General features: G+C 43.3%; 1 protein-coding gene across 1 annotated transcript; it reads left to right on the top strand.

Annotated features, from left to right (window-relative positions):
* The first annotated feature begins 6,884 nt into the window (after positions 1 to 6,884).
* Positions 6,885 to 24,907, top strand: LOC143283835 (uncharacterized). Its single transcript, XM_076590210.1, has 5 exons — positions 6,885 to 8,133; positions 9,889 to 10,145; positions 12,510 to 12,686; positions 15,662 to 15,835; positions 22,597 to 24,907. The coding sequence occupies exons 1-5, from the start codon at positions 6,885 to 6,887 to the stop codon at positions 24,181 to 24,183; spliced, it is 3,444 nt and encodes a 1,147-aa protein (XP_076446325.1). The 3' UTR covers positions 24,184 to 24,907.

Below are 24,907 nucleotides of genomic sequence, written 5' to 3' on the forward strand. Positions count from 1 at the left end.
CCCCGCTTCCCATACCTGCCACGCCCACACCCCGCTTCCCATACCTGCCATCCCCACCCCCTGCTTCCCATACCTGCCACCCCCACCCCCCCCCACACACGCACACACATTCGTGCGTGTACATGCACAAAGACACACATACGCAGATAAATAGATCGATAGACACACACACACACACACACACACACACACACACACACACACACACACATATATATATATATAGAGAGAGAGAGAGAGAGAGAGACAGACAGACAGACAGACAGACCATACAGAAAACACACATGAATTCAGACGATCACTTCATGTCTTTGCTATAAAACATATCTTCCTGTGTACACGAGTGGGCTTTTACGTGTATGACCGCTTTTACCCCGCCATGAAGGCAGCCATACTCCCTTTTCGGGGGTGTACACGCTGGGTATGTTTTTGTTGTCATAACCAACCGAACACTGACATGGATTACAGTATTCTTAACGTGCGTATTTTATCTTCTGCTTGCGTATACACACGAAGGGGGTTCAGCCACAAGCAGGTCTGCACATATTTGTTGACCTGGGAGATGGGAAAAATCTCCACCCTTTTCCCTCCAAGCCTCGTTACTGAGATTCGAACCCGGGACTAGCAGATTGAAAGTCCAACGCTTTAACCATTCGGCTATTGCGCCCGCCATACGATATATGATCTCTTGGACAGACAAACATACAAGGGAAAAAAATTACAGTGACAAAATGCCTGCTTAGTGTCTGCTGTCAACCCTTGTTTCTTTTTCTTCTTCTTCGTGTTGTTGTTGTTATTGTTCTTCTTCTTCTTCTTCGTGTTGTTGTTGTTGTTCTTCTTCTTCGTGTTGTTGTTGTTGTTGTTCTTCTTCTTCTTCTTCGTGTTGTTGTTGTTCTTCTTCTTCTTCGTGTTGTTGTTGTTGTTCTTCTTCTTCGTGTTGTTGTTGTTGTTGTTCTTCTTCTTCTTCTTCGTGTTGTTGTTGTTGTTGTTGTTCTTCTTCTTCTTCTTCGTGTTGTTGTTCTTCTTCTTCGTGTTGCTGTTGTTGTTGTTGTTCTTCTTCTTCTTCGTGTTGTTGTTCTTCTTCTTCGTGTTGTTGTTGTTGTTGTTCTTCTTCTTCTTCTTCGTGTTGTTGTTCTTCTTCTTCGTGTTGCTGTTGTTGTTGTTGTTGTTGTTGTTCTTGTCCTTCTTCTTCGTGTTGTTGTTGTTGTTGTTCTTCTTCTTCTTCGTGTTGTTGTGGTTGTTGTTGCTGTTGTTGTTATTCTTCTTCTTCTCCTTCTTCTTCTTCGTGGTGTTGTTGTTGCTGTTGTTGTTGTTGTTGTTGCATTTCCACTTGGTGAGCTGAACAAAAGCACTGCCAGTGACCACACCTACTACCCAGCAGAACCATCATCAATGACGTGCAAGCCTCTCATTCTGCGTCACTTAGTAAGCGGCTACGCACCTCCTTCAATTATAAATAACTTCCCAGTAAATAACATAAGACATGTACATAAGTTGCATATACCTCGTCCAAATCTTGATCTTTTTAAGTCCAGCCTAACATACAGCGGGGGAACGTATTGGAATAATTTACCATCACGTTTAAAAAATACTACTAACCACAACAACTTTAAGCAAAATCTAAAAATGTACCTATTCACAAAAATTGACGTCACCTGAAATCCAACATTGCTTTCGACAATTTGTGGGTTCCCTCTCACTCTCTCTTGAGTGGGTGCATTTGTGTGCATTTGTGTGTGTGTGTGTGTGTGTGTGTGTGTGTATTTCATGATTTTTTTTTTCTTTTCTTCTCTTCTTCCTTTTGTGGAATGGCTTTGAATGGTGAAATAATGGTGTATTTTGATTGTGTTTTGATTTTGTGCTCATTTTCGCTTTTTTTAGCTTTATTCCCTCTTTAGGGTAAGGGCTGGATGTAAAAAAGCATGTTACATGCTTATCTATTACCCTCGTTAATAAAGATTTTGTCTTTGTCTTGTCACTTGATGACAGTGATAGCCGAGTGGTTAGAGCACTGAACTTCCAAACCTAAGGTCCTGGGTTCGAATCCTTTCTGCGCCTGGTCGGTCAAAGGTGGGGGGTTTTCCTATCAACCAAGTCAGCATAATTATGTGCAGAACTACAAGTTCTGGTTCGAATCTCGGTGGCGCCTGGTGGGTAAAGGGTGGAGATTTTTCCAATCTCCCAGGTCAACATATGTGCAGATCTGCCAGTGCCTGAACCCCCTTCGTGTGTATACGCACGCAGAAGATCAAATACGCACGTTAAAGATCCTGTAATCCATGTCAGCGTTCGGTGGGTTATGGAAACAAGAACATACCCAGCATGCACACCCCCGAAAACGGAGTATGGCTGCCTACAAGGCGGTGTAAATAAGCAAAACGGTCATACACGTAAAATGTTGAATATTACATGTTTGTCTGAGTGTGTATGTGTGCGTGCCTGAAATCTCTTTGAATGACACAGGAAACGAATGATGAGCGCCCAATGGCAGCCTTCAGTCGGCTCTAACCAAGTTGGCAGCCTGTTGTGTAAATGACTCCGTGTTTGTAAAGCGCTTAGAGCTTGGTCTCCGACCGAGGACAGGCGTTATATAAGTATCCATATCAATCAATCAATCCGTGTTCGTGAGTACGCATCGAATGCGCACTTCAAGATACTGCACTGTAATCCATGTCAGTGATCGGTAGGTGGTGAAAGCACGAACATACCCAACATACACAATCCCGAAAACGGAGTATGGCTGCCTAAATGTCGCGAAAAAAAACAAAACAACGGCCATTAGACCGTCGTTAGACATCAGGTTACGTGGGTGTTGCAGCCAACGAAAGGGGACAAAGAGAAAGTTCCAAGTTTCCCTTTCTGGAACCACCAACTCTTGTATTGTCTCTGGAATCATGTTGGGGACGTGTGTAAGCCCATCTTTCCACACCAGGCGAGTCCTGGGTCGTGAGAAACAGTCCATTGACGTGTGGACTTGATGACTTGATAGTTTCAGTTTCAGTAGCTCAAGGAAGCGTCACTGCGTTCGGACAAATCCATATACGCTACACCACATCTGCCAAGCAGATGCCTGACCAGCAGCGTAACACAACGCGCTTAGGCTTTAAGAAAAAAAAAAACTTGATAGTGATCGGAGTCACTGCTGTGGTGACACGATTGTTTTCGCCCATAACTTCTCATCATGTAATCATCATGTGAACGGACTGCCCACAAGGGGTAACCAGTCCATGGTTTATGTATGTCGATGTGAAATATGGGATGGGGAGGTTTTGAGTCGCTCATGAGGGGAGGGATTTACTCTGTGTGTGTGTGTGTGTGTGTGTGTGTGTGTGTGTGTGTGTGTGTGTGTGTGTGTGTGTGTGTGTGTGTGTGTGTGTTCGGGATGGCGAGAAAGTGTGTTCGGGCATAAGTGGGACACAGTGGCTCAGCTCTCTTGCTGGCGAAGGCTGTTTTACGTTCGCAAAGCTCGTAGTGGACACCGGACTTCGATCTAGTGTCTGACCATATACCACCATCCAAGGTCTCGTGGAGAGGGAAGAAAAAGCCTGGCTAGTGCGTGAACCGAACCGTTCGATAATACACAGGGGCTTGAACTGGACACTGTCCGTGTAGCACTGCTCAACTGTATAGCACTTCAGCAACAGCAACACAAACAAGCTCTCCCTTTTTTGGTTAACTTTTTTTTTTAAAGGTGAGTGTAATATATGTCAGTTGCACAAGAAACCGCGAACTATAAAGCGGTCAGATATGTTAGTTCATTTTAATTTAACCCTTTCACTGCCAAGCTCGCATTTATGCACAGGCGTGGTAGAGGACCCATGTCACTGAAAGGTGACCATTCATTGGTCTGTTATCCATGAACCTACTGCTCCTAATGTTCGGTGGTAGGATAGGCCATATTTTCTATACATCGGAGGGGGAATCCACAGCTATTCTTAGCCACTGTCTTTTCTGTGTTTATACCACAAGGCAATTTTGTACTTTAAATTGACTGGCGGTGAACGAGTTAATGTTTTATGTATACGTATAGAAGGCTCTCAAGCCCTAACGAGCATGCTGCGTCGTTGCGAAGGTCAGGCATCTACTTTTTTCAGCACACCCCACACTTTTTTTTTCTCTCTCTCTCTCTTTCTTTTTTTTCTGCAGCGCGTAAAGATATGGTCATCACACTTTGACGCCACTTTGAAACTGACACTGAAACGGTCCGTTTACTTAACGAGGATTACACGTATCCCAGGTGTGGCTCGTCACAGAGAATCCTCTGCTCCTAATGCCAGTTTCACAGCTTTACTGTCAATGATACGGAGCTTCTGAACAAAAGTCGCAGGAGCCGAAAAGAAGATTCCTTGACCCTACGAGACGTCGCTAAATGTAACAGTCTCCGAGTTCTGTCCACAAGGAGAGTGACTCACAATTTGAAAAAGCAACAACAAATTTTGCTTTAGTAACAACTGAATCAGTGTGTTTCTTCCGGTGTAGTTTTGAAGTGAGGAGGACCCCAAGAAATTATATTTCCGACTTGAAAAATATTTCACGTCCCCCGAGAAAGACCCGTGGTAGTTTTCTGGGATTATAACTGTCATTAACTCTTTCCATACGAACGGCGAAAGAGACGACGTTAACAGCGTTTCAGCCCAATTACCATCATCAAAATATTGCAAGCGGAAGGCTCTTATACTGAAGACGTGAAATATTGACAAAGAATACCACAATTCTGACGACGGAAGCTAAAAGTTGGGTCATCCATACACCCACTGGACATCCGAGGGGTCTGTGTAGAGGAGAAGAGAGGACTGGCCGTACTGAGTGAGTTAAAGAGAATCAAGTGTGTTTGTTTTTCTACAGAAACAAATCAGAACTGTTCGAGTGCATATAGTTATTCAATGTATCAAGTTCACCCTGAAAAGGTTTCTTTACATGATTGATGTAATGTAGGCTTATCCTTTTCCTTAAGACTGTCTGGATCCATGTATCGTGTCATCAGCATATTGTGCCAGCTTGGTAGACGATGAAAAACGTGTGTAAATCATAAAGCATAATGTTGAACAACAGTGGAGAAATAATAGAACCCTGTGGGATTCCCATATTTATACGCCTAGAGACAGATAAAGCCACTTCCACTTTCGCCACTATGTGTCTTCAACTCTTCCACTTCCTTATGGTGCATACTAAGACTTCAGAAGCCTACAAGCTTGCGGGTATTTTACAACTCGATGAAATCAAAAAAAGAATTTCTGCTAAATACATAGTGAAATGTACAGCTGTGGATGATTTTGATGAATTAGATATTAGGTCTGATATTGATTTTCAAAAGAAAAAAACACACAAAATAATTAAAATCTTCAAAACATTCGCATTTACGTTTCGGCAATTCTACATTCCTCAGACATTAATTTGCATGATATGGCACCTCGTTTACTGGTGCCACCTGTCCCTCCCTGGGAGTTAAGAAAAGCGAATGTCAACATATACGCTTCTGACACAACAAAAGAAGAATGTTTACATATTATAGCAACATCTCTCAGCATTGAATTAGAAGAAAATCTTAATGATCATTTAAAAGTTTACACTGACAGCTCAGTTCTGGATGATGGCAGTGCTGGGTCAGCTTTTGTGATTCCTAGTCTAAAAACAGAAAAATGTTATTATTTGTGTAAGGTACATTCAGTTTTTACAGCCGAGTTGGTGGCAGTATCATTCTTTGTGTTGATTCTCAATTTTTATTGGATACCATCCCATACTGGATTTCAATATATAACGACCAAGCAGACAGAGCAGCATAAAGGGGAGCAAAGAATTATACAGGCAGTATATAAAAGCATGTTGCCCGTTATCATGCAAGGAAACAAACAATATACTAGAAATATACTTTTATAGGTGCTTTCATTCAACTCTAAAACCTCGTCAGTTGATTCTCTCTGACTTTGGTCTGATTCGCAGTCCAGTTCTAAGTTTGATTTTCAGACTATTATTATCTAATTTATTGCGGACTAGATATTGCCCTTAAGTCAAGTGCATATGTTTCAGTAATGTGACAGTTAAGCATATAATGTTTCACTGTAATTTGATGAAGCATTACCTGCACGAAAGTGTTGTGTTTCACCACAAGAGACTGGGAACGTTGGTGTTGTTGACTTTTTGCATTCATTATCAGTTGTTTCGCTTGTTAGATTAACGACTTCTCTTTTACAAAGTCCATTCGGTAATTTTCTGTCATTGTACTTAAATATTGATTCAAAATTCCGCCCTCCATCTATCTACTCAACATTCATCCCCCTGCCCCTCCTCCCCAAAACGATAACACTCAAATGTAAAAATCGATACTCTGACAAAATGCAGTCACCAGTATGTGTGACGGGACATTAAACAAAACCCATCGTCATCAACTGAAACAGTCAGGTGCACACATAAATAAACGAAGCATGATCACCGTGGTGTTCCTGTGACGCTAACAGAGATTCCCCACGCTGTGTCCGTGTAAGTGACCCCCGTGGGAACAGTCGGCGGGAGTGCCGGTCCTGGCTGATAAAAATGACCGATAGAATCCGTCGTCCTTTATTCGTACGGCTGACTACTTCTGTGTCAGTCACAACAGCAACAGCGCATCACTGTGGGTGGTTTGCTTGAACGTCATTTTGTTGTCTGACGATCTTCACACCTGGTCGCTGGCAGGGCTTTCCACTCTATCGTCGGACGCAGCTGAATCAACTGTATGTGACGTGAAACTATCTGCGATTTGCAACAACAAAAAAGACAATAGATAAATGAATAGGCCTTTTTTTCATAAGTGAAACACGGATAAAGGGATCAAGAGAGGGGGAAACAAAGGGGGCGGAGAAGTCAAACACTTTCTGTCCGAGCTGTGGAGAGAACAGACCTAAGAAATGGAACTGATGAAACAGGGCGTCGTTGTCCTGCTCTTGGCTGTGTTGTTTCTGGCTGCTCGCTCACAAAGTGCTTCCCTCTCTGGAACACCAACACAACAACAAAACGCCAGTCGTGCTGGTAACTTCACCACCGCCATGCCAAACACAGAGGCAGACACAAACTACAACAATCATTCAAGGTCTCAGACGTCCAGCACTAGCACTCCCACTGCTGGAAACACGAACGACACAACAGATTGCTCGGAAAGTTCGCTGACGAAACAAGACATGCCAACGTCCCTACCAATGCAAGAAATGACAACCGACCAAAGAGACTGCAGCAGCTATCCTGTCAGTGAGACAACAAACACGGTGACAACGACTGAAGCCAGTGTGCCGACCTCTGCTGATTCAACCACACATGAAGTCGACAATCTGACTCTGATAGAATTCAAAAGAGTCTTTGAGGAATTTCATCCACCGATACCTCCTTTCACCCCTCATCCCAGCGTCGCTCCACCGGCCCCACAGTACCCTGAAGAAGCCCACACAACTGACATATTCGACGAGGTCACCTCCAGCCCTGAAATTGACGACCCACCAGTGTCAGTGGACGCAGAAACCTCGCCGTTTGATCAAGCGGAGGAGACGTTTCCAGATTTTGAGTCCCAGGCCATGGCCGTGCACCTAGTGCTGTGTAGAACCTCCTGTTACTTCACTTATCACCTGGTCAACGGTCTCCCAGCCAGGGGGTGCTCTATGTGTTTCTGTGACCACCTGTGCCACGTGTACGGCGACTGCTGTCCGGACCTTCAGCTCCTTCACACCTCCGGGGCCACGGCACAGACCCCGGTCACGTGGGAAGACACGAGACGACTGACGCAAGGAAGGGAGGTTTACACGTGCGAGATCAGCCACCTTAAACGTACTGAAAATGAGGGCGATTATGACAACAATTTTTCCATGGTGAACTACTGCCCGAGAGAAAACGTCACACGTTCCACTTCACCCGCGAACACTTCCAAGCACGACACTGCTGGGCAGGACCCCATGACGAAGAAAATACAGACGTTGGAGGACCAGTGTGAAAACAGAGGGAACTCCAGTCACTGGCTTTTCGTCAGGCCGTGGACGTCCAGGGAGGGGGTGGTGTACAGAAACCAGTTCTGTGCACAGTGCCACGGGCAGGACATCAGCACCATCAGCCCCTGGGTCACGACTGCCACGTGCAATGGAGACATCCTGCGCTCTGCCACTTCGTCTAAAGGTTTCACTGCATTGTTTGCTATCTGTTTTTACTAACAATCACAGGCTAAAGGAGGAGGAGGAATTTTGTTTCATGTCCCGTCACACATATCGGTGACTGAAGACAACTTGTTAGAGTATTAATGTAAGCATTTGAGTATTATCGTTTAGAAGAGGAGGGGGAGGGGATGGATGGTGAGCTGGGGGAAACCGGATTTCCTGGGGGGGCGGGGGGTGGGGGTTGGGGGGCGGAAGTGAAAAGAGGCTAAAGGTAACACTAAATAGTACGAAAGTACTACAGTAATTGCTCAGTGCTTCCATTTCACACTACTCCCACCTATCTCTCTGAAGTGATCCAGCCAATCAGAACCTTCCGTTCCACTGATTTCGGACACACTGGTGTTGCACGCATCAAACTAGGAAAAGCGCTCTTTCCTCTACATTTATTCGACTGTCTTCCTGGATATCTGTGATTCCTCCACTCTCTCATCTTTTGAACCACAACTTAAAACTGTTTCACAAAATATCTGTAAACTTCTTAATAATCAAGATTAATGTGTATCTGTGTAGTTACATGTTGATCTGATGATCCATTTTATCGTCATCGGTTCGCGCTGTAGGTTATTCTTAATCAAAGGGAAAAAATATTCCCACTTGAACATGTTATTACGCTGAACAAAGTAAGCTTACACTTGTGTCATTTTGATTACGTCGATGTGTGTGTGTGTGTGTGTGTGTGTGTGTGTGTGTGTGTTAATGGTTTTCATTTCCACCCATTCATGAGATGACTTGTACGGTCCGTCTACAAGACTATGAACAACATTAACAAAATTAAGGTGTTCACAAACGTCTTTTGATTTTCTCCAATAAGCAACGGCCAGGTGCCTTGAATCTATTGCCGCATTTTTTTTTTTTTAATCCACGCGATTCTTTATGTTCATGAAAGTGTTTTCGAGGGACGGAGTAGCCTAAAAAGATCGTTATAACCACGCCTGGTTTAAAACCCATTCATTCACCCCCAGTCCCCATCCTTTCCTTTCATCAACGCAAAGACAATACGTTGGGTGGAACAGAACCAAGTGGAATCTTATAGTGTGCTCGTTAACATTACTTGTATCATCAATGTTTGTAGCAACAGACAGAGGGGGAAAGAGAGAAGGATGAAACAGACAGACAGACAGAGAGAGCATTTATCGTAATAGCATGTAAATAGTGATGACGGACAGCAAAGGTAAGTAATGAAACTATATGGTTCATGGGGGCGGGGAGGGGGGGGGGGGGGCGGGGGGGGGGGGGGGGGGCAGCGGGGGGTCGGGGGGGGGGGGGAGAAGGGTGGAGCGATGGGAGAGGGCGCATCACAACTTGCTTTTTATCATTCTTCTTTGTTCGTGGGCTGCAACTCCCACGTTCACTCGTATATATACGAGTGGGGTTTTATGTGTATGATCCTTTTTACCCCGCCATGTAGGCAGCCATACTCCGTTTTTGGGGTATGCATGCTGGGTATGTTCTTGCTTCCATAACCCACCGAACGCTGACATGGATTACAGGATCTTTAACGTGCGTATTTGATCTTCTGCTTCCGCATACACACAAAGGGGGGCTCAGGCACTAACAGGTCTGCATATGTGTTGACCTGGGAGATCAGAGAAAACCTTCACCCTCTACCCACCAGGCGCCGTTACCGAGATTCGAACCCGGGACCCTTCCTTTTTATCTAAATCCCTTCTCTCTCTCTCTCTCTCTCTCTCTCTCTCTCCGTCTCCCTTTTTGTCAGAGGCCTACCTTCTGGCAGTCAACACACCGGGCTGCGACATCCGCTTCACATCCAACGAGGCCGATACCCTGCGGAGATGCTCCTCTCTCAGACCCCCCATCCTCTCCTCCTGCAACCAGACAGGCCTCTGGAGGAACTACGACGCCAGGGTTGCACGTGCCTGCACCAGCTTCACGGCGCCGGTGCTGCAGAGGTACAGGAACGCCTTTTGCCTGCTGTGTAACGTGGACATGCCCTTCTGGGAGGTGCTGCAGCTGGTAAACCTGTTCTGATGCTTCTTTCGGACCTTTTTACTTCTTTTTCCTCACAACGGCTTCTCTCATAGGCTCGCTTTCTTTCCTTCTTTCTTGCTTTCTTTCTTTTTTTTCTTTCTTCCTTCCTTCTTTCATTCTTTTTTCTTTCTTCCTTCCCTCCTTCTTCTCTTTTCTTTTCTTTCTTTCCTCCTACCTTCTTTTCTTTCTTCCCTCCTTCTCTTTTCTTTTTTTTCTTTCTTCCTCCATTCTTTTCTTTCTTTCTTTCTTTCTTCCCTCCTTCTCTTTTCTTTTTTTTTCTTTCTTCCTTCTTTTCTTTCTTTCTTTTCTTTCTTCCTTCCCTCCTCTTTTCTTTTCTTTCTTTCTTTCTTTCTTCTTTTTATGCGTTCGTGGGATACAACTTACCGTTCACTCATGCCTACGAGTGGGCTTTTACGTGCATGACCGCTTTTATCCACGCCGTACAGACATACCTATCTTTGTCTGCCCCAGCTGTCAGCGAACATTTCGTGCGCAGATTGGACTATTCAGCCAATTGCGCATTCACAGATAGATTCATGAGCATCCTCCCCCCACCCCACCACCACCCTCCCCCCATCCCCCAGCTGGATGACAACGATGGTCATCATCGATCTCGATGGACACACCACCACAGACAGCCGGACTCCATTTTGTGGGGTCTACATAGTTGGGTATATTCTTATTTCCATAACTCATCGAACACTGGCATGGATTACGGGATCTTTAACGTGCGCATTTGATCTTCTGCACACGGTTGGGGGCTGGGGCAGTCTGCAGATCCGGTGATCTGGGGGATCGGAAAAATCCCTACCATTACCACTGGCATGGCGCCGTGATGACCAGGATTCAAACCCAGGATCCTGAGGTTGAAAATCAAGGCTTTAACCACTCGGCTGTTGCTCCCTTCGACTGGCTTTTTTTATGAAAATATTTTGTTGTTGTTGTTGTTTGACAATGCTCACATCAGCTTTAGAGAACCATAGACGGAACTTGATATCAGAAAAGCAAAAAACACACAATGAAAATATATATGTAATGCATTTTGATCAGAAGAAGTTTCATAGCTGTTGTTTTTTCACCTCTCTTCCCGACCAACAAGTCTTTTTTCATTGCCCCTCCCCCCCACATCACCTGTCTTCAACATATCATCACTATCGTACTGTCTAACCCCCCCCCCCACCCCCCCCCCCCCCACACACACACCATGCCCCGAAATCTTCTCCTGTTTCCACTTCAATTGTTGTTTTCGTGTCTACTCTTCTGAACTGATCGTCACGTAACAAACAGGCATGCCTGCTTGGATCTGTGTCTGTTGATGAAAGGTCTGGCCAAGATTTCCGTGTGAAAGTTCATCTCCCTTTCCAACAAAACCCAGGCACAGTTGTCAGTGTTTTAGGTACATAGTGAGTTAGATGCTCAATATTTATCAGTTTTGCTCTCTTCTCCACATCATGACCATTTTGAACAACAGTTATAACTGTGTATGACGAATTTCATTATTTGTTTCTGTGCCCCTTGTTTGGAAACACCAGACAAAAATGTTTGTCTATATATTATTATAGAACCTACCCTATATATTATTATAGAACCTACCCAAACTACATAAAAATTCAACTTGTTTTCTGGAAGAAAAAAAAGTACTGTCAAAATTCTAATCCTTTGTCTCTTCCATACGTATTTCTTTTCGATAGAACGTTGTCTATTGACAAGAGAGAAAATAAAACAGTCAAGTACTATGGAAAATATAGTTGTTGCAATGTTGATTTGTATATTGTTTTTTGCCTAACTGGAGGAGGGATGGGGGTTGGAAGGAGAATGATAATGATGAAATGGATATTTATAGCACCTAACCGTGGTTAAAAACTAAAGTCTAAGCGCTTTGCAAACGCTGAGTTATTTGCACAACAGGCTGAGTAGGGTGGAGCCGATTGAGAGATGCCGGCCTTTGGGCGCTCATCATTCGTTTCCTGTGTCAATCAGTCAGATATCAATAAAGTGCACGCACGCGCGCGCGCGCGCGCACACACACACACACACACGCACACACACACACACACACTTTTTACGCGTATGACCGTTTATCTTATCTTTTTTTTTTCTTTTTTTTTCTCTCTCTCTCTTTAAGTGGTATGACAAAAAAAAGAAGAAAAAAAAAGAAAGGTAGACGATTAGATGGTTATTGGTTTTGAAATTCATCGTTTGGGGAGAAGGGTGTGTACGAAGTGATATGACAAGAAAGTCTAATACAGCAGTCTTTTCAGTGATGTCTTAATTAATGGAAGACATGATGATAATCAAAAACGTCCTTCAAAAAAAAAAAAAAAAAAAAAAAAAAAAAATTATTGGCAGCTGCAGGTTTCTTGGTACCCTTCAAACATAGCCAGGGCCAGCTTCTTTGCTTTGCTGGATGTGGATGACGAGCCGGAAGATGAGGCGTTCGCAATACAGTCCCTGAGTGAAGACGGCGAAGATGATGCGTCAGGTGACCAGGAGTGTGGTGTGGGGGAACTTCGTGACCCTCTGCAGGTAACAGCTGTTTGATGTCATGTTTGGTCTGTGTTCTTCTTTCCTTTTCTTTTCTTGTTCCTGTTTTCACCACCCAGGAAGGTGTGTGTGTGTGTGTGTGTGTGTGTGTGTGTGTGTGTGTGTGTGTGTGTGTGTACAGGTATGGGCTTTGTTGTTGATTTGATGTTCAGTGGTTATATCAATTTACTACTACGTTTAACGCCAAAACGAAGCTGCATGAAGCGCGCACGCACGCAATTGTGCATACACATACAATACAACACAACGCACTCAAAAGAATTTAAAGTTAAACTGCATTATATGGTATTTTGTATGAGCTAAATATAGAAAGATTTCCCAGTACTTGAATAATAGTAAGGCCCGAGTCCATGTGAATGGAGCAGCATACAGTCCTAAGAAGACACTGAGAGAAGGAGTGCCCCAAGGAGGTGTCTTCAGTCCAACCTTGTTCCTGATCTTCATGAACGACATTGTCAGAGATCTGCCACGTAAAGTCCAGGGAGCCATGCATGCTGACGATCTGGTCCTTGGGTGCTCGGAGGAACACCTCACAACAGCCAACTACAGGTTGCAGCAGGCGCTGAACGTTCTGGAAGGTTGGAAAAAACTGTGGCTTGTGATTCAAACACAAAAAGGACCACATACACTGTCTTCAGCCTATCAACAAACGAACAGAAGGCCACACTGCGCATCAAGGGACAAACTCTTCTTGCGGAGGTCAATCCCACCTACCTTGGTGTAACTTTCCACAGGCGCCTGACGTGGAAGAAGCAAACAGGAAAGGCAGAAGATAAAGCCAAGGTGCGACTTGCCCTCAAGAAGAAGCTGGCAGGAACCACCTGGGCCACAGACACCAAGTCCCTCAGGAGGCTCTACACTGGAAGAGTTAGGCCAGTGCTTGAGTATGGTTTGACAGCATTGGACGCCACAGCCAAGTCCAATTTTGATCAGGTCACCTATTTGCAGAACCAGGCAACCTGCATCATGATGGGGCCATGAAGTCAACGCCAACTGTGGAGTTTGAAACTGTCACAGGGCTCCAGCCTCTTTAGGATCACAGAGATGCCCAGCTCCGCATCCAAACTTCCAAACATGACGTTGCAAGATCATCCCAAGAAAGACTGACTGTCCCAGACAACTGAGAGGTGACTCAAAAGAAACAGCTTTGTCCACCAGAGCAGGACCCTTGAACGACAATGACGAGACATCCTTGGCCTTGACCCCAAAAAGATCCCTCGATTGTCCCTGCATCAGTCCAGCATCCGTGGTGTTGGCCCCAGACACTCTCAGAGTGCCCCTGAGAAAAAGACCCTTACTCTTCAGCACCTCCAAGCCCACTGCCCAAAACGTCCTGGATTCATGTTTATACTGACGGCTCTGCCGAGGAAACTGCACGAAATGGTAGGGCAGGAATCTGCTATCAGTACCCAGGAAGCAGAGAAAAAACGATCTGCTTCGCTACCGGCCTTTACTCCACAAACTAAAAGGCTGAGGCAGCGGCTCTGAAAATTGCAGCAGCCCACATCGAAGTCAGCGCTCATGCCACCCATAATATAGGTTTCCTGACTGATGCTTTGTCCGTCCAACAAAAACGCTGACCTAAACGACCGGTCCTCCACTCTTGCCTCCCTTTTCAGAACCCACGCTGTCTTCCTACAATGGATTCCCTTTCAAGGCAATGAGACTGCTGACTCCATCGCGAAGGTAGGCACAACATAAGAGCGGGTGGATATGTCCACCACTCCCTCTGGAGTAAAGACCATCATCAAGGCCAAGCAACAGAAGAAGTGGATGCAACATCACCCACGCCACAAAAGGACAGACCCCTACTACCTCCTGGCTAGGCTGGAACAGGTGTCAGTATTCAGTCTCAGGACAGGCCACAACCGCCTGAACCACCAGTTGTACACTAAATTCCGCATTAGTCATTCAGCACGGTGCCCCTGTGGAACAACAGATCACTTGCTGCAGTCCTCCTCCCCCCCCCCCCGCCCCCCCCCGGCCCCCCCGCGCCCCCCACTATGAGGTGCACAGGAAGAGGAACTGGCTCAACCCAACTCCAGTGACTTGGAAGCTCTACGGCAGTGTGGAGGACCTGCAGCGTACAGCTGCCTTCATCGCGGAGACTGGGGTGTCCATCTGACGAACGAGAAGAATAAAACAAAAATGTTATCCGCTGTGGTTAAATTGTATTTTATATATATATATATATATATATATATATATATATATTTCTAACAGAAACTGTGTTTGGGATTCACGGTCGTTTTCGAACAAAACTAGTTTATGTCAGAATGACAGACAGAAAATACAAAATATTCATATTCGGGTATGACGTAATATTTTCGAGAATAGCGATGAAAGTTTGTGTCATTTATCTATAAAAAAAATAAAAAAAAGACTTTGAATAAATTTTGGATGATAAGAATATAAAGAGTTACTTAATGATTATTATGATTAACCTAATTCAGGTGTAGCAGTCACAAACTTTGTTTCCTCTAGAGACTGGTTGATATTACATGCTACTTATTCATACGTATACGTATTTGTCGAAATGGATGTCACCGAAGACGAGTTTCAATTTATCATGAAATGCCCCAGATTTGCAGATATTCGAAATAAGTTTATTCCAAACAAATATTTAAATTCGAAATCAATTTCTAATTGTTGTAATTTGTTGTTTGCAGGGAGGGGAATACGTTTGAAAGTGGAGAAATGTATCAAAATGGGAAATGATACAAGATGATAATTATGATCGTTTATCTATATGATTTGATCACTAATTTAATGTGTTTCCGTTTATCTCTCTCTCTCTCTCTCTCTCTCTCTATGTATATATATATATATATATATATATATATAGAGAGAGAGAGAGAGAGAGAGAGATGGACATATATATATATATATATATATATCGATAGATAGATAGATATATAGGTGTGTGTGTGTGTGTGTGTGTGTGTGTGTGTGTGTAGCACCAGTGCCGAGCTGTAAAATGCGGTCAAGGTTTACGGGTGGATGGGGACAACTGCACTGACGTGTTCTCTAGCACAAACTACTTTGGCTTCAACATCTGCACCCGACTCCGCCTGCAGTCAGAGGCGCCGATCCCTGGCAGCGGTCTGGAACAAGAGCTTTTCTACCAGCTGGTAAGTTCACACACACACACACAGATGCAAGATGGCGGAAGTAGTCAATCTCTGAATTTCAGAGCTGCTGGAATCGTAGCATCTCTACGAACATGACAAAAACAAGAGGCTTGGGAGGATTACTTTACACTCCGGCACCAAAAGACGTAAGAAAATCTCAAAAAGAAAGATCTAAAACATCATCCTTGAAGAGAACTGTTGAGAAAACATCTACCGAAGCGGACAAAACAAAAGAAAACGTCATCAACGAAAACAGAACGACAGTAAATGATATTCACCATCTCTGTGGCACTGTAGAAAGTTTATGCAGAAAGATCGCTGATCTTGAAATAGCGTCGATAACCAAAAAGATATCATCTGCACCCTACAAAAATTACAATACAAAAACGACACCGTTGACAGTTACACGCAGACAGACAGTTCCACGCAAACAGACGGTGCTAATTCAAACGACAAGACCTATGCTGACATAGTGAACATCAAACCTGCACTTGTCACTCCAGTCAAGGCCCCTGAACGTACTCCAAGAGTACTTCAAACAGATCACGAAGGAAAACTTCAAAAAGATAACAAAAAAGAAAAGAGAGAAAGAAAGCAACAAAATAGTGACGTCATCTGTCATCATGACGTCAAATGGCGGGCTTCAAAAAAAAAAAAAAAAAAAAACTCCAAAAGTCTATGAAGAAAATGGGGAAATAAATCAAGACCTTCCCGAAGTCGTTTTTTTTTTTTTTTTTTTTTTACATGACTCGGTTATGAGCGGGGTGAACGGAAAGAGGCTTGGCCGTTCTTACGGTTTTCATGTAATCCAACGGAAAACTCGTACAATTGACGACCTAGAACGGACACTAAAATCGACTGTATCGTCTTCAAAGACTGAGAAATCTGTGGACGCTGTTGTGATCCACTGCGGGCTAAACGATATAAAAACATCTGACCCAAGAGACAGTAGCAAATTATTTGTCCAGTCTATTAAAAGATTCTCCACTGAATACCCAAAAACAAAGATTGTCATCAGCAAGACCGCACCACTCAGAAACCCCGAAATGGAAGTGAAAAGAACTCTGTTTAATGCGCTCACCACCACAGAACTGTTTAATTACAAGAACGTGTCCTTTGTTGACCACAGTCACCTGAACACCAGGTCACTCAAAGTTGAAATACATCCGACTGTCAGAGGAGCAAGTGTACTTGCAGGGAACGTGGGCAGACAAGTCCGCCATCTTTTCTGGCAAAAGCCGAAGAGAACCGGCAGACGTCATCCACCTGTCAGCCATCGTCCATGGAGATTCCCTGCCTGCACTGTATCACCGAGGAGCGTGCGTGGCTGAACCCATATAATGTTTGAATGACTGGAGTTAGATCTCTTCACACTGGAGTTAGATCTCCTCAGAAATATGACGCTTGTAGATATGTCCACGATTTCAGCAAATTCAAGATCTGACTGTTTCGAATTGTGGATATTCCATTCTGATATTCGTCTTGAATACTATTTTCTCAAGTGTATTTTCAGACGTGTAAATTTCAACCCCTTTTAGGCCTCAATATCTAAGGTTTTGTAATCTCCCCCCCCCCCCCCCCCAACACACACACCCTTAAACATTAATCTTAGTACTAAACCTTCTTCTTCTTTTTTTCTTTCTTCGTTTTTCTTTCTTGTTTCTCTCTTGCTAATCGTTCATCTGGTAGAAAAGTAATAATTTGTAAACTACGGTCTTTGATATAATCATAAATTGTTGTATAAATAAAAACTCTATTCCTGCTTGATAGAATAGATTGTTAATTATGAAAAAGCAAAAGCGACTACAAATTATGCTACTCCAGTGGAACTGCAGATATACTCTATCTAATCTGGCCTGTTAAAACATTTTTTAGCATCAAATAAGTGTGACGTTTTAATTTTACAGTCACTTAATATCAGTGCATGCAAGCTTCCCAAACTTCCCAATTATTATTTTCCACCATTATATGAAACTGGGAACGAGGGCAAAAAGATAAGTACTGCTATTTATATACTTAGAAAATTACAGTATAATCTTTGTGAGTCACCTATTGCAAGCTTTGAAATACACTTTTGTGCGGCTACAATAGAATTCAGCAACAAAAAAGTTCTTAACGTTCTTTCTGTTTATCTTCCGAAAGGCCCAAACGACCGAAATACTGAGTGGCTTAGAACAGTACAAGAACAACAGCCCGGCAAATGGGTAATAGCGGGAGATTTCAATGCCCACTCTCCATTCTGGGAAAAGAACTGTAGAACTGTGACAAGCAATCGCTTAATTGAAAATATTGTTGACAGCCCCTTTTATCTTTTGAATGATGGTAGTGTTACTAGAATTCCTGACGTTTCTAAACACAGACCAACAGCAATTGACCTAACACTTATATCCCCAGAGCTAGCTCTATCATGTACCTGGGAAACACATAAAGACACTTCGGGAAGCGACCATGTGCCTATCATCATTACAATAGCTGATGATGCTTATAGGCCTGATAATGATAACGTTGACATTGTACCAAAATATAACTATAAGAATGCAAACTGGGATTTATTCCAAAACATTCTTTCCTCTCAAGATTTTGAAAAACTTGACAATCAAAGCATAGATGTAATGTATTCAAATTTTACAGAAGTTGTTCTATCAGCAGCTGATATGTCGATTCCAAAAGTAAAGGGTGTGAAGTCGTGTGACCGTACAGGCAATGTCTGGTGGAATGATGCATGTGAAAAGGCTGTTAACTACAAGAAAGAAACATTTAAGAACTACCTCGCGGACAGTGAGCCCAAAAAGCACAAATAAATGAAGAAAGCAAACACTCAGAGTAATATGACAGTAGCCCAAGCTAAAAAAAAAAGATTATTGGTCATCGTTTTGTTCACAAGAAATTTCAGATCATAAAGACTTAAATAAAGTTTGGACAAAAATGAAAGAAATGAAAAATGGAATCAAGTTACCAAGTTGTCCAATATCAAACGACTCACAAAACAAATTTCTATCAGATAAGGAAAAGGCAGAAATCTTTGTTGAAATGTTTGCGCAAAATAGTAAAAACGAAGGTTTATCACAGGAGTGTAAGACACACAGAGACACAGAAGAAAACAGTGATCCGACTCCGCAAAATGACTTGTGGTTTAATTCTCCTATTACAATATGAAGAGCTACAAACCGCAATAGCTTCCCTTAGCAATAAAAAAAAGAGTTCCGTTGGCATCGATCCAATATCAAATAAGATAATGAAAAACATTCCAGAAAAATGTATCATTTTCCTTCACAAAATATATCAGAAATGTTGGCTATCTGGAAGTGTACCACAGATATGGAAAAGATCGATAGTGGTACCAGTTCTAAAAGCAGGAAAACCTAAACCTAAAGCCTATTGCTTTGACCTCGCATGTCAGTAAACTAAAGGAAAAAATAGTCCTGCTGAGAATAATAACTTACTGTGAAAAATACAATATCATTACAGTGAATCAGGCAGGCTTTAGAAAAGGAAGATCAACAGTCGAACACCTAGTAAAAATTACAACTCAAATAAAACGTCAGTTTGCCCGCAGAAAAAGTGTCTTGGCAACGTTTTTTTATGTTAAAAAAGCCTACAGTCAAGTTTGGCACAAACGTCAGCTATACAAACTGAAGTCAGTCGGAATATCTGGTAATCTCTATGAGTATATAAAAAGCTTTTTATCTAATAGAACTATCCAAGCGAGGGTGGGAACACATTATTCTTTACCACATAAAGTTGACATGGGAATTCCTCAGGGTTCACTTATAGCCCCTATACTTGTTAATATTCTTATTCAGGATCTCCCAAAGGTATTGTCAAATCGTGTAGTTATAGTACAGTATGCTGATGACATTTGTATGTGGATGGGTGTCACTCTAAAAAAGTCAACCCCACAAAGAGCACAGGATTACATACGGCGTTTGTATCAATCTGATCTTGACAACCTTGGTAACTATATGTTTGAAAATGGTCTAGCCTTGTCGACAGAAAAAAAACATGTATGATGTTGTTTAATTCAGGTGGTAACCCATCTAGCATGCCAATTTTTAAATTACTTGGTGACGTCATTGATTATAAACAGGTGATGAAGTTCAAAACTGACATGGAACATTCACTTTGATTACATCTTAACAAAGGCAAGGAAAAGTATCAATCTAATGAAAATTCTAAGCCGCTTACCTTGGAGAATGGATACAAAAACATTGATCTATCTTTCCATGGCTCTTGTAAGATCTAAGTTAACGTATGCACAAGAAATACTTTTCAGTGCACCTAAATATCTATTACAAAAGATTCAAAGTGTAGACTGTAAGGCTATCAAAATTGCCCTCGGAGTGCCCTTTCATGCACCCAACCAGGAAACATACAAAACAGCCGGAATTCTTCCTTTAAATGAGCATCGTGAGTTAGCAACAGCAAAATTCGCTGTAAGATACACTTCTATGACAGAAAATTTCATTGCTGATGAACTGAATGTAAGATCTGACATTGATTTTCCAAAAAGAGCTAAAGCTATTTCATCACAAGAAACAGTTGCAACTTACGTTTCAAATCTGTTAAAAGAATCTGGTGTTAACATGAACGAGTTAGCTATAAAACCATCTTATACTCCTATTCCTTTTGGGGAAATGTTGAAAGCAGATTTTGATACCAACTATTCTGAAACAAAAAGGAAGAAAACATAAATATCACGACGAGTACTGCCAGAATATACATAGCAGAAAAATACCAGAATCATCTCCATATATTTACAGATGGATCCGTTATTGATGACAAAAATGCTGGCGCGGCTTTTACAATTCCCGCTTTTAAAGTTGAAAAATCTTACTTTATTGGAAAGAATCTTTCCATTTTTACGGCTGAACTTGTTGCTATATCATTCTTTGTTGATTCCAAATCAGTACTTTATGCTCTAGAATCGTTTAGCCTTGAAACAAGACCTGACTTAGTTATTGAGGCAAATCATTTGGTACATTGTTTGAGGATTAAAGGTACTGATGTCAGTTTCTGTTGGGTGCTTTCTCATGTGGGCATTTATAGCAATGAAACTGCTGATAAAGCAGCTAAAAGAGGAGCACAAGATTCAGAAAAGTCGACAAAAATACTTGTCCGACTTTCCGTGAAAGAAGCATACACTATGTTAGAAAAAACAGCATGGGGTCGATTTCATAAACGATGGAAGACAGAGTCTTCAAAACAGAAAGGGACATTATTCCCAGAACGTATTATTAAAGAAAAAATACCGAATTCCTCAGCTTGCTATACAAGATTAATAACATCTACTTTCTTCCGTATAAAACTTGACGCGCTGAAGACAAAATATAGTAAAAATGTTATATGCATTTGTGGTAAGCAGTTCGGCTTGCATCATAGTTTGTTTCAATGTCAGCAGTTACGTATCTTCTTGCCCAAGTATTTCACAGAGAGTAACTATTCTCCAGATGATTTGGAAGAAGTTATTTCTAACGAGGTTCATTTAGTAGAACTTTCAAAGGCATTAGTTCATAGCCCTATTTCTACATTCCTTTAGTGAACTTCATAATCATGTTACTGGTTTTAGTTATTATCATCATTATTGAATTGTTACTGTTAAAGCTAATTTCATGTTAGTTATGCATTTCTTAGTAGTTTTCTACCTTTTCTGTTTCATTCTTACTTCTCTTTCCCCTCTCCCTACCCCTCCCAACTCTCTCCCCTGCCCCCCCCCCCCACTCCCCCCCCCCCCCACACACACACACCCCACCCCCACCCCCACCTTTTTTTTTTCTTTTTTTTTAATCGTCTAATATCACTAACAGTGAAAAGACGCTAAACTAAAGAACGAACACACACACACACACACACACACACACACACACACACACACACACAAACACACACATGTTTCAAGTTTCAAGTTTTTATTACCCTTTCACTCCTATTGGAGTATGGAGGATTACTGCAAAACACAAATGTCTTTTCACTCCAAAAGTGTAGCTAGGCAACATTTGCAAGTCTAAACATCTTACTTACAGCTAAAATGACTTTTTTGCCTCCTTTGACCATATTACAAAAATTAAAAACCGATTTTGGAGACAAATATTTATTAGGAACATATCTATTTCGTAACTGATCATAATTGGGACATTCCATTATAAAATGAAACTCATCCCCAATCACAGACATGTTACAAACTTTACAAAGCCGTAACTTCCGTGGTATGCCTTTGTGTCTCCCTGTTTCGATTTCCAGCTTATGATTACTACTTCGAAATCTGAAGAAACTGATAACGTAATTATCAGGCATTTGACTTATATAATTTTCTCTACCAAATCCACTTTTGAAATTTCGATAACACACACACACACACACACACACACACACACACACACACACACACGCATGTATACACTACCCAGGCAGCCTGATGCGCAAATGACCCCGTGTTTATAAAGCGACCAATGATAGGCGCTATATAAGTACTCATATCATCATCATCATGTTACATGCCGATACACACTGTGTTGTGTATCATGCAGACGTAACAAGGAGCCACTCGTGATGCAGTATTCACGCAGAGGTTAAAAGAGGTTATGCTATTTACTTGTATTGTATTTTGTATGATAGTCAGTCGTGTCCGACTATGACCATCAGAACAGCAGAGGAGCTACATCGTCTTGTATATATAGTTATGCAGACCCTAAAGGGAGCTACATTGTGTTCTATATATTTATGCAGACGTTAAAGTAAATTACATTGTCTTGTGTTTTATACAGAGTCACCAGGGTCGTTTAGAAGTGCCATTCGCCGAGGGTTTCCCACGTCTTGACTGTGAGGACATCACCGCAGTGACCATTGACATACGGGCCGATGTATTCAGCTACTCACCGATACCCTTGAAAGACATTGCCGAGGATTACTTTCAAGCAGTGGATGCCCTTGTTTCTGGGTGGTCGGCCGATCCAGACCTGAACCTCACCGCGCTGACACCGATTGCTGACTGCGAGACTTTGTTCACTTGGCACACGTCCATCCCTGATACCTGCCCTACAAAGAGAGAGACCAACGCCCTGGGGATCATGGTTAGCCATAGACCGTTCATGTCTGGATACGACACAACGCAATTAAGTTTTTTACCATTGTACAACACGACCTTCTGTCCCCATATCAACTTGACGGAGGCAGAGTTCAAGAACTACACAGAGGCGCTGAGACTCTTGAACTTAACTGAAGCCAGTCTAAAGATTGACGTTGTTTCTGAAGGAAACTCATTTCTTTATCTGATATGTAAGGATGACTACCTTCTTGTTGAGAGAGCCCCAAACTACTGCACAGGCTGCGTAGTGACGCCGGGTTGGAAGGAGTCAGTGGGAGGTTTCCAGGACACGTGGACGCCGGTGGGGCTGATCTCCACGGTGAGTACGTGTGTGTCTCTGCTGTGTCTGCTGGCCGTAGTGGTCACATACCTGACCCTGGCCCCTCTGAGAGCAGGCTCGGGGCAGTCCACACTGGCCATGGCCTGTGTTCTGTTCGTGGCTCAAGCCCTGCACGAGGTCGGCATTGAGCAGTTCGAAATCCCTGGGCTGTGTCTGGCTCTGGCTTTGCTCATCCACGTCTTCTGGCTGGCTGCCGTGTTCATGATGTCCTCTTGCACCTTGCAGCTCTTCCTGTCAATGAGGTTACCTCTATGGGCCAGGACGGCGCTGTCCTCCGGGAAGGTGGTCACGGTGTCCCTGCTGTCCTCTTTCGGACTGTCGGCCGCCGTGGTGTGTCTGACGATGGCGGGGAACAAACTGGTGCACGGGGACCTGGGCTACCCAGCCAGCTACCTGTGCTTCATCCGCAGGTCTCTGTCCCGTCAGCTGGGCTTCGGGCTGCCTCTGGGTCTGGTCGTTCTCCTCAACGTCCTCCTCTTTCTGATTACCATCGTTCACGTCCACAAACGCCCTAACGTGAGTTGCACGCGTCAGGATCGCATCAGTCTCCTGGCGTGTTTCCGCTTGTCGGTGGTGACCGGACTGTGCTGGTTGTCGCTGTTCTTGATGGCCCTGCCGGGGACACGGCCGTGGCTGGAGTACGTGTTCGTCCTTCTGCTGGGTCTGCAGGGCCTGCTGCTGGCCACCACGCTGCTGCTCAACAAGCGGGTGTACAGTCTGTGGAAGGAGCACTTCAAGCGGCGCAGCAAGGTCACCGGCAGTCAGAAATCCAACACGCTGTCCGGTTCCAACAGCAAAGGAGCGAGAACGGGTTCTCCAGCCACGTGTGCTGTCACCGGTTTTTCTTCTCTGAATGAAATGCCCAGCGACACAAGCAGTGATACCCCCGACGGGAAGGAAGGGGACTGGCAAACGTCTGCGAACTAGGGCTGTTTCTTTCCATTGTGACCAGCTGTTTTTTTTCGTATAAAAAAAAAAATCAGTCCCTTTTGAGGGATTAATAAAGGTAGTGTACAGTGTTGTGTTATATTGTATTATGTTTTGCGGAGACCACTGGGAAGGCTGACAGCGGGGTCTAGTGCAGGCTTTTTGATGGATCAGTGAAAAGCCCAGTCCTTACTAAGATGCAAACCCGCCCGCATGGCCGTCTCTATCCTTATCAGCGACATGGGCACCTTTGTTCAGTGTGCGTTTTGGAATTTAAGTGGCAGGCTGCACAGAAGAGTGCAAGAGATTGAAGGAGACGGAACATGACTGCAGAGTCCCTCCGGCTCACATAGCATCCCCTTTTCCATCCATATCTACATGTATTCATAACTTCTTTTTTTTATCCTTCATCCATCTGTTTCACAGTTTTGCACGCGTGTGGAAGTCGGGTGTGAAAATGCTTTGATTTGGCTTCTTTGTTTCAATTTTCACAGTCTCTTTGTACATTGCCATCGTTTCGGGTTTACATGGCAATGCGCAAGAGATTACTCCAGTTTCACGTGTGGAAAACACAGGAGAAAGGTCTCCAGTAGTTGGACTGAGCACAGATCAAATAGTTCTCGGCCTAACCTGCCAGCAAAGGTACTAACTGTAAAACATGAGCACAAATAAAAACTAGAATCTCTTCAAAGATTACAAGTATCTGTTTGTCTATATTTGTTTG

This window comes from Babylonia areolata, chromosome 7 (genome assembly GCF_041734735.1).
Source record: "Babylonia areolata isolate BAREFJ2019XMU chromosome 7, ASM4173473v1, whole genome shotgun sequence".
Lineage (NCBI taxonomy): Eukaryota > Metazoa > Mollusca > Gastropoda > Neogastropoda > Buccinidae > Babylonia > Babylonia areolata.

Bases quoted from the DNA above. Each gene is read 5' to 3' on its own strand.
- LOC143283835 (XM_076590210.1), top strand. From the start codon at position 6,885: ATGGAACTGATGAAACAGGGCGTCGTTGTCCTGCTCTTGGCTGTGTTG. The intron at 10,146-12,509 runs GTAAACCTGTTC...AATTATTGGCAG, and splicing joins TCTGGGAGGTGCTGCAGCTG to CTGCAGGTTTCTTGGTACCC. The intron at 15,836-22,596 runs GTAAGTTCACAC...TGTTTTATACAG, and splicing joins AAGAGCTTTTCTACCAGCTG to AGTCACCAGGGTCGTTTAGA.